Genomic DNA, 10,947 nt, shown 5'->3' with positions numbered 1-10,947 from the left:
AGCAATAATTTCATAACAAAAACATATAAATTAGCAAACTTGAAAAATAACACCTCTTATTTTAGTCGCCTTGTAATATAAATGAAAATCCTCAAAATAAGGTGATTTAAAAAAAAACAAAGAAAAAAAAAACATAAGTAACACTAATCACAACCAGTGTTCAAGAAAGCGCTAGGCGGTATGTGGGCGGTGACCCAGCGCCTAGCGCCTAGAACGCCTAGTCGGAATTTTAAACGTTTTTAGGCGGTTTAGGCGTTTACAATATGAACATTATATATATGATATTATATGTAAAATTATATAAAAATATATGTTAGAAGAAATAAATAATAATAAATCATAAACTAAAATTAGTAAAAATACATTTCTTTAATTTAGATTAATAACATATAAACATTTATAAATATTTATATGAATATAAAACTTAAAATTTTAAATATATGTAGTTAAAAATAAAAACATACATTAAAATAAAAAAATTTGTGATTTTAGGCGGTCTAAGCGATCGTCTAGGCGTCTGCTGAGCGCCTAGCGCTTAGACGGCGCCTAGGCGGCCGCCTAGACCGTTTTTTTGAACAATGATCACAACACATGTGAGATACCAAAAATTCTAATTAGAAATATTACGGCCCAATTGAACAAATCTTAACTCCCTAAACGAGTTAAAGATTCTAACAAAGATTATGCGGTGGGTTAAGATCTACGGATACAATCACAAATCGAACGGTTATAACCCAATCCCATCACTTAAACCGACATATCAAACCCGGGAAAATCTTAAACCTATGCGCCAAAGGCCCAAAAGAAGAGAGAACTCACAGCGCATTTTAGCAAAACACCCCCACAAACAAAACTTATACTTTCCCCAAAATACCCTTCAATGTTAAAAAACGGCACTTCGTATATAAATAAACCAAACTCTTTCTTTCTCCGTTTCTCTCAAAAAGCCACAGAGCAAAAAAAAAAAAAAAAAATTCCCAAACAAAGAAGAAGACGAAAGCGAGAGAGAAGGTTTAGGTTTTCCAATGGCGACGACGACGGGACACGAGAGATCGAAGGCTCTTTACAATTTCTCGTTACCGAACTTATGGGGCACTCGAAGACAACTAAGGTGTATGAAGGCCGCTGATGATTCCGACGGTGGTGGTCGCTCCGGCGGTGATCAAAGACTCCGACGCCGATCGTCGAATTCCGAATTAGATCATCGAAATCAACGGTCTCAGGTCGAGGAATCTTCTGAGAAAGAAGGAATCGAAGAGTTTAGGGAGAAGATTATGTTAGATCTTAGAAACGTTGCTGATAAGATGACCGAATCGATTTTTAGGGAACAAGTCCTCGTCGGCGACGACCCGGAACCAGAGACGGAGATGGAGATGGAGATGGAGGATTCTCCTCCTCCTCCGCCGCCGGAAGCGCCGGGAGCAACGGTGGAGGAACGGCCGTGGAATTTGAGGAAGAGGAGAGCTGCTTGTAAAGCTCCGATTCCGAGGATGGATTCGAATCAGTACAAAGGGTTAGGGATTGAGGAGAACAAACGAGTAGTGAAGGATTCGGTTTCGATGAGATTGGAGTATACGTTGTCTAAGAAAGAGATTGAAGATGATTACATGAAGATCTTTGGGCAACGACCACCGCGTAGGCCTAAGAAACGATCTCGAACCGTTCAGAGACAGATGGATGTAAAAAGATCGAATCTTTTTATTGGTATGTGAAATTTGTTTTTATTTAAAAACTGATTTTTTTGGGGTTTTTGTTTTTTGGTTGCAGTTGTTGAATCCAGCTTCTTATATAACTGAAATTACTGAGGAGCTTTACAATGTTCGTGACCCAGCTGAGAGGGGAAAGGTATGATTCTTGTGTGTTTTTTTTTTACTTTTTATGTGTTAAAGTTTGTATTGTTTACTTTACTTGTGTGTTTTGCTGAATTTGTGATTTACTGATTCTGCAGAGATGATGATGATGGATTGAGGAAGGAGTTTCATAGCCTTAATTTGCTGACTTGTGGGATCGGGTTGAAGTTTGTGAATTGGTCTTTTTTTTTATTTTTAGTTATTCATTGTTTAGTTTTGGGTTTCTTGTTATGTTCATTAGCTGAGAATAACCTGTACAAATGATATGGGAACAAAAAGTAGGTTCTGTTTCATTAGAACATTACTCTTTTGTTTTTTCATCAGTTTAAGGCAGCAAAGAAAAGCCAATATTAAATCAAATAATAGGATTTAACATTTTTATCAAATCCAAGCTCAAACGTTTATAAATGTTGTGTTGAGTGTCATTTCTCATTCCTACTGATCGATGATTGCTCCTTTCCGGCGTATTACTTACTAGCCTATCCCCTTTTCGCTTGACCGTGGTGACACGAGAATGTGTTTGAAGACTTTTGTATGTTTTTGCGGGTAATGATTCTTGTTTTTGGGTGCGTTGTATATTAGAAGAAGGTGCAGCAACTTGTACGGTCAATGAAACTCATGTCAATTATATACAATTCAAGGCGTGTGTGCTTATTTATATACATTAAGTGGACCAAATTATTCCGTGTGAGGGCATTCTTTTTCCCGCGTTGGGTTGTTTTCACTCAGTGTGACTCGGTCTCTACCGGTTTACTTTTTTCCGGTCTGATTCAATTTCGTTAACTCAATAGCTACTAGATTTTAACCCGCGGTGTACCGCAGACATATAATTTATATTTTATGTTGTATCCATCTGTTAAATATTAAATGTTTTGTAAATAGATGAATAACTAAATTTTCTAGTTATTGTATGGCTAAATATTTATATTATTTTTTAACCCGCAATACACTTCATGATCATTTGTTTGTTATATTTAGTTTGTTTTGTTTAGTGTTTGAGATTCTATTTTGATTTTTAATTATTATAACAAAAAAATAAGAGATCTAAATACATAATCAGTAATTATATGCTGTGATTAAGTCACATTTTTTCTAATGATTTAATTATTTTATACAATCTTAGTTAAATCAACTGATTTTATGTCAAATATTCTAATATTAGTAGTGTTGATAAATAATTAAATGAGAATTTAACCTGTGTTAACACAAATTTAATAATATTTTATTAATTTCAACATGTTCTCATTATAACCCATCTACTATATAACCACATTATATAGTATTTTAGAATTTTTTAATTTTACATATTCGTAATAATTAAAAATTTTATTAAGTTTATATATGATAATTATAATATTTAAATAACTATCAATCGAAGTTTTTCTTACGTTAAGAATCAAAGCTCACTGATTTTGGAAAACAAAATGGGAATCAAATTGTTTTTTTCTTCGTTTACGAAGGATTCATATATAGAATATCTTCAAAATACAACATAATGTATGGTTAAATATATGATAGTTTCTATTTCCATATTGATTGCTGTTATTTTTTTAATAGAAATAAAATGTAAAATATTTAGGAAACAAAATCTGGAGTAATGTTAGTTTTGAAATTTTTTTAGGGGTTAATGTTGTAAATAACTTTTTAAATAAACAAAAGTAAAAGGGCATAACACAAAATGTATTTCAAAAATGTTAATATAGATGGTCAGCTAGTAAGATGTTTTAGAGTAATGTATTAATTTTGGAAAATAATAATAACTTAAAAGTGTGAGACTATAAATCTTTATGTTATTTACATTATTTCATTTAACTACATGGCTATGATAAACTTTATTTTTAATACTTAACTTTATGATTATATAGACAATACTAAAAAAAACAACAATATTATTAAAAATTAAAAACCTATGATTATCTTTTTTAAAAATTCAATTATTTTTATATTATTAATGATAAATTAACTAATCAAATTAATAAATATTGATAGTATTTCTGTTTAAAATATATTTGGAAGGCGACAATATTACTACTTATTACATGTTTTGATCTTCGACATGAGAAAGTGTATAAATCTCAGCCTACAATTTCTTATTTAACAAAAAATATGTGACAACAACACAAATAAATTTTTTAGAGTTTTTGGTAAATTTAAAATTTTAGATATTATAGAGAATTTTAGATATTATAGAGAATTTCAATATTCTATCTTTGCAAAAAAAAAATCTAGTCAAACACACAATGTTATTTTTTTCTTTCAAGTTTCCTTCTTTGCAGGTTTTATTAATCATATAAAAAAAATAGAAATATAGTTCTCTTTTTATACATCATTTGATGTTATACAAAATCAATATATCTCAATGCACAATCTCGTAATATCTTCCAAAAAAAAGTATAGTAAAAAATTTAAAATGTGATCATACGTAAGCAATTTATTTAAAAATTACTTCAAATAATAGATATGAGATTGTATTGCCTACATTACCCTTTATCTACCTCTTTTATATAAATTTGATATTTAATATATATATATATATATATATATATATATGTATTTATAAACATTGTTTCTCTAAAAATATGTTTAAACATGTTTCATACAAAAAGTGCTGATCATGTTATGCAAAAGTTACTTCTCATATAAATATATAATATAAAGACAATTGGTTCTCTTACATTGTTTGCAAATTGCGATTGCATTGGTTTGAATTTGATCATACTAAAAATGTGTTTTCTTTTAGAGATTTATTTAGAAATGTCTTTTTTGGTTGTGCCTTTTTCAAAAATATTCATTTGGCTGACTCTTTTTTAAAATACCTCTCTTAGATCTGAATTTTTTTTTTATATGGTCTATAAGATACTTCTAGATGGTAACTACTGCTCGAAAACTTGTTACAAGTATTTATAAGGGTTTTACAATGTCTCACAAAGTATTTAAAATTTATACATGTATAAAGGTAAATTTGTGTATACTTTATTATGTGCCCACACGTATTTGAGTAGATCTTAGACTTTTAGGTGTATTTTTAATAATTTCTTAAAGATGAAACATTTTTGAAAAGTGGTATTAGAAATAGGACACTTTTCAATTTCCCTCTCTCCTTTTACTTTATAGTGCTATGAAACTCTCCAAAATAACAAGATTTTGTGTGTGCATTTCCAATGCAATGAACTATGTTTTGAGTTTTTTTTTGTTTTACAATTTATATGTACTCTTAAATTTACTATATTATTGTAGAATATGTGAGGAAAAGAAGTTTGCATTTTATAGACTTTTTAATTTTAATATTAATGTTTAACTTGTTTTAGAAATAATTTGGATTGTTTTCAAATGTATAGTTGGTAATTTGGTATCCACTTTGATATTTTAACATTCTCAATTGGCTATCCGCTATCATATTCACCTGGATACTAGCTGTAAATTTGTAAAATTACTCTCTCTTTCACAAACATTTCATTCTAGAGTTTTACTTTAATTTTTTAATAAATGTTATTTTATATTTTTATTGTAATTTAAACACTAAAATTCTTCATTTACCTTCAAACCAAAACTACATTTCCTTAAATTTCATTAATTAATAATTTATTAGATAAAAACATACATCGTTTAAAATATGTCATAATGACATACTATACATATATGGAGACTCGTGGCTAATTACCGTACCCAAGTCTAACGAGCTTACCTCAGCTCTATTGCTATTGCGACCTCTCTCGAACGACGTAAAATGCCAGTCAAAGTAAACCTAAGAATATATGCATGGACATATCACCACGNTTTTTTTTTTTTTTTTTTTTTTTTTTTTTTTTTTTTTTTTTTTTTTTTTTTTCTGGTAAAAGGTTAAAACCACGAAGATTTCATTCTTCTTTAATCAACAATTTTATCACCACGATGATCCATTCTTCTTTACATATATCTTTTTCTATTTACGTGTTTACAAAACTAATCTTATTACCACAAAGATCCAATCAACGAAGTGTACCTATGCTTCTGCTACGCTTCCTAGTTTGTCAATTATTCTTGTTTTTTGGTTTTTGAAATTACAGACAAAACCCACATGCTGTCTAATCTTCACATGTGCTGTCTATATTAATATTACACATTATACAAACAGTAAGAAAAATAAATAAATAATAAAGACATTTCTTGTTTGAACTGTTTTTTCCCCCTCCGGCCACAAAATGCCAAAAGATGTTTTCATAATTTTGTCTTTGTGTTGGTCTTACCACTACAGAGAGATCCAATGCTGAAAAATCCCTCGGCGACGTTTGAGATGAACGCCGGCGGTGGGAAGTTCAGGACCGGACTGACTCGAATCCCACCGTTTCCGTTTCCGAAACTCTTTCTGCCGTGTGACTTCGAGTGATAAGGGACTGAAGAAGCTGAGAGCGAAGATGATCTTCTTAAAGGAGACGTGTGTTTAGGAAGATTGTGAGTCTTGTGAGTTTGATGGGTTTCCTTGGGGTTCAAGTTAAGGTTAGGGTTTGGTGTGGAGTTGCTGCGTGAGAGGAAATGAAGCGATCTGATCAGCCCTTTGCTGTTTCGGCCTTTGTCGTAGTTGAGACTTATGCTTCTCTTGAACTGCAAAAACAGTCCTCTTGGCTTGTCGTTGAAATCAGATTCAGGATTTAATAGAAGCTCTTTGAGTCTCATCTTCTTTTCGGGTGCTCTCGATGAGGAAGAAGAGGAAGAGGAAGAAGATGATGATGATGACGAGAGAGAAGCTGATCTTTGAACACGGAAGGTTACTGCCTGTGGTAAATCTTTCTTGATCTGTACGGGAAGAATCTTGCCATCGGAGAAGAGTTCATCAGCCGGAGACACTTCTTGAACGGAACAACTTGAACCAAAGCAGAAATCCAAATCTGAACCTGATTCAAGAAGTGTTGTGTCTAATCTGACTTCACCGTCGTCCGTTGAGTCTATATCGTAGGAGAATGAGATTCTTGGACTAATTCCAGAACCAGAGGCCTCCGAACAACAAACGTCAATAGCCATAACCTCTCTCCCTCGCTCTCTTTTTCTCTTTTACACACACACACACACACAATATCTCTCTCTCTCTGTCTCTCTCTCTCTCTCTCTCTCTCTCTCTCTCTGTATATATGTATATGTCTTCGTTGGATATCATTCAAGAGCCAAAGCCCAGGAAAAGATAAAGAGACCTTGAAGATTTGAAAACGATGTTAAAGAATGGAGAATGGATCGAAGAAGATTTTGAAGTTAAAGAAAGGAAAGAAAAAAAATGAAGATTCTCAAGTCAAAAATGGCAGCTTCAGCTTTTCTTTTCAATTCTTTTGTAACTTGTCTTACGAAGCTAAGGAGACAATAGGAGATGGAGGGACTAATCAGTTGTTGTAGTTTTCACGAGAACACAAAAAGAAAAAGAAGAGGAACAGCTAAAGAAAGATAAAGGAATAGGGAAAGAAGAAAACAAAATAGTAAAGTAATGTTGAGATTTCAATCTATTTGCCCAAAACGAATATAAAAAATATATTTACCCACTATTATTTGTCCTCGTTCGTAAAAAGATGCTTAAAATGTATGTAGCTGAGCAGTTTATGCAACATAAACTATTGTTGATGTGTTCAGCATAATCCATATAAAGACAAATGATATATGACAAAATAAAAAATGTTAATGATGAGTTGAATCTAACCAACTTTAGTTATTATTTTTAACTGTTTGAAATATGAAAGTTAATGTAATCAAGAATGTGTCTTACAATTATCATGCAAGTCGCACGAATACACTGAACGGCGATCACTTTGAGGTTCTCGACTTGCACACAATACATTAAAAACGTAAAAATGAATTAGACAAGTAGCAACATTGAGATTTTTTTTTAAAATAAATGATAATTGGAAGAATTATTAATAGATATAGCAAAATAAACATTCATTTGATAAACTCGATCTTAAGATAGGAAAATAACATAGTCCGGAAAAAAACTTCATTTTTCTTTTAAACATTTGTTTATTGTTAATAACTTTTTTGTTTCTTTGGTAGTAGAATTTCAAGAAAAGTATCACCAAGTAATTTCTTCTGTTTATCTTTTACCTTTATGTTGGAAAGGCCATCTGATAATAGTGTCTGTATTTTGAATCTACATAGTACCACATTATTACATTAATGATAACCGATGGTATCGTTTGATACATTGTACTTGATCATTGCCATATCTTATTTCTTAGATATTTGAATATGTTTTTCACTATTGCATAGATGTCTGCAAAGGACAGTAATAATATCCACCAAGATCACTAAACAACATGTTAAAAATATGATTTAATCAGCAATTAATGCATGTTTTCTGGTTTGAAACATTGCAGCTGTAAAGTCGCTCGCTCAATGATCTGAACAAATTGGTATATATTATATAGTATAATTTATATATTAGGCTTTGAATGGTTGATACATATGTTGTAAATCAGACTTTGCATAATAATATTTTGGTAAACAAAACATCGGACTGTTGTAATATGTAATAGACAATAGTATACACTACAAGATATAACTAGTTTGGACTATTATCACAAAAACCCTGAAAAATGAGACTATATAACCTCTGCAAAGCTCCATCCTTTCATCTCACAATCATTTGCAAGAAAAAAGCCATCTCTTCTTATCATTTTCTCATCTCTCTACCAAAAAAGAAAAACCATGGATGCCTCTTCTGCTGCTTACGCCTCTATTTCAGGAGGCATTTTCACTGCACTGGTTTTCTTACCCATCAAGAAGATTACTAATAATAAGAAAGAGAAAGTTAATATTAAGATAATGTGATTTTGTATTGTTATACCTTGAAAATTAGATACTTATTAATTATAAAGTATAATATAATATATATATATATATATATATATATTCCGCACATATATAATGCACGTTTAATTTTAAAGATTTATTATAACAAATATTTATTATCATCGAGTTTATTTTGATTGTATTTAAGATTAGTGAAATTATGTTAATTATATTAGTTATATTTCACTAATTTGGTATTTGTTATTAGACTTTTTAACATAGCCCAACTTAAAACGTTTGACCTATTGGTTTTAAAAACAAATAAGATGGCATTTATATGTAAATAAGTTTATATTTTGAGGGTTGATTGCTAATCGGTGCTATAATGCTAACACATCAGTTTTTTTGGCCAAAATGGTTCACTATTAATATATAGGAGATATGAAGTTTATGATAGTACAATGTTTTTGGGGAATAGAAGAAAAAAAAGCAGACCAATGGTAATTAAATTTATGATAGTATGAAGTTTTATACTAAATATGTAGTAGTATGAAGATTTTAAGTTCGGAATAATGCATGTTAAGAGCATCTCCAACCCATTTCTCCAACCATACTCCATTATGGAGTTAAAAATTGAAATCTCCAAATTTTATTGTAAAATAGAAATGAAGGTCTCTAAATATAGAGAAAATAATAGAGATCTCTATTTTTAAGATAGAAATAGAGATGAATTGGAGCAAGATTTGACTCTAAACTCTATTTTGGAGATGTAAATGAAAATGAGCTGGAGATAGAAATAGAGATGGTCTAATCCATAATGGTGAATGGTTAACTAAGTGCAAATATGTCTAACTTTAGTTCACAACTTACTACACAACCATAACCATTCAACGTTTTAAATAGATAAGGTATAGAAGTATTGTATTTTAAATCAAAGGTAATTAGATCAATCATACTTTCCTTATGTATATCACAAATGTAGAAACTACTAATTGCTGGCGACACCATTATGCATATAGTAAATGAAGAGTCAGGAGATGTTTCTGTGAAATAATGGAAGTAATATGCTCTAATCATGTGAAGAGAATATAGATCACGTACGTGAGTTTTACCAGTTTATTATATACGCGACTAGGGAGCATGTGTTGTGGGGTTTGATCCGATCTCTAACTGAAAGATTATAGAATACCGAACAAGATCTAGAGAGAAGCATCTTCGACTTTTGTTAATTTTTTCTTATTTCTTAAACTGATTTTGGTATTTGAATATGGTAAATTCGTGTTCAGCTGAACAGTTCCATAACTTAAATTATACAAACTGTTGATACGTTGTTTGTTGTTGTTTTTTTTTTTTTTTTCGTTTTATAATTTTAAATTGATACGTTGTTGAATGGTAATTGTATTTGCTACGCCCGGCCCTTTTTTTCCTTGTTTTCTTTTCGGTTCAGCAGATCAGTATAGGAATAATCATTAAAATAAATAGAATTTATCCATGCGGTCTTTTGTATATAAAACATAAGTTATGGGTTAATACAACCTAATTATTAAATGAGTTAAGTCAACTAATAAAGTCATTTAATTTTTAACTCATTGAATAATATGTTGAGTTAACCAGTATGACATCCCCTATACATAACTAAAGATAAATTAAAAGCATTAAACGATTTTAAATAAATCGATCATTTTAAATGCCGTATTAAATAAACTTATTGCTTATATAATTATCTTTCGAGAATCGAGACTAATTCATTATATCATAAATATTGTTAAAGTACTTAAATTTTTAACATAATTGATGTATATGTATTTTATAAGTCTGTCACATTCTTTTGTGTTATTATACTTGTAAATAAGACATATCCACCAATAATATTTTCATCGCGTATCACTATTTTTATTTGTGTTTTCTATCGCTTCTAGTAATAATTTTTAACAAAATTTTATAGTCCTAGATATGTTGCATTGACGACCATCAATTATAACAACAATTACCTATTTTGATATTACTTTACAAAAAAAATATCCAATACATTGATCTTTTGGCACAAAAAATTATATTATAAATATTGTAACAAAATAATTTGATTTTATTTTTAACTTTATTTTACCTATTTATTTTTTAACTCTAAATGATGAAAAAAAACAATAAATGTATTTGGAGAGAAAAAAAGACACAAAGAAAGATATGCTACATGTCATCCTTTTAAAACTTGGTTTTGAAAATTAATCTTCAAACTCAAAGTTGACCAGCTCCAACGGGGGGTTTAGCTTAAGTGTCTATCTAATAAGTGTCTATCTAATAAGTGTCTATCTAATAAGTGTCTATCTAATAAGTGTCTAAAAAATAAATT

The 10,947-nt window shown here is 30.2% G+C and overlaps 2 protein-coding genes across 2 annotated transcripts; one reads left to right on the top strand and one right to left on the bottom strand.

Annotated features, from left to right (window-relative positions):
* On the top strand, positions 937–2,170 carry LOC104750651. The gene is made up of 3 exons (XM_010472479.1): positions 937–1,679; positions 1,768–1,845; positions 1,949–2,170. The coding sequence occupies exons 1-3, from the start codon at positions 1,026–1,028 to the stop codon at positions 1,952–1,954; spliced, it is 738 nt and encodes a 245-aa protein (XP_010470781.1). The 5' UTR covers positions 937–1,025; the 3' UTR covers positions 1,955–2,170.
* LOC104750650 (probable membrane-associated kinase regulator 1) lies at positions 5,682–7,311 on the bottom strand. Its single transcript, XM_010472478.2, has one exon. The coding sequence runs from the start codon at positions 6,846–6,848 to the stop codon at positions 6,048–6,050; it is 801 nt and encodes a 266-aa protein (XP_010470780.1). The 5' UTR covers positions 6,849–7,311; the 3' UTR covers positions 5,682–6,047.

Source organism: Camelina sativa, chromosome 16 (genome assembly GCF_000633955.1).
Source record: "Camelina sativa cultivar DH55 chromosome 16, Cs, whole genome shotgun sequence".
In the NCBI taxonomy this organism is placed as follows: domain Eukaryota; kingdom Viridiplantae; phylum Streptophyta; class Magnoliopsida; order Brassicales; family Brassicaceae; genus Camelina; species Camelina sativa.
Note: the sequence above shows the minus strand (reverse complement) of the source record. Positions and strands in the feature narration are given on the sequence as shown.

Coding starts and splice junctions, on each gene's coding strand:
- LOC104750650 (XM_010472478.2), bottom strand. CDS start 6,848: ATGGCTATTGACGTTTGTTGTTCGGAGGCCTCTGGTTCTGGAATTAGT.
- LOC104750651 (XM_010472479.1), top strand. CDS start 1,026: ATGGCGACGACGACGGGACACGAGAGATCGAAGGCTCTTTACAATTTC. Junction 1,680..1,767: donor CCGTTCAGAGACAGATGGAT/GTAAAAAGATCG, acceptor TTTTGGTTGCAG/TTGTTGAATCCAGCTTCTTA.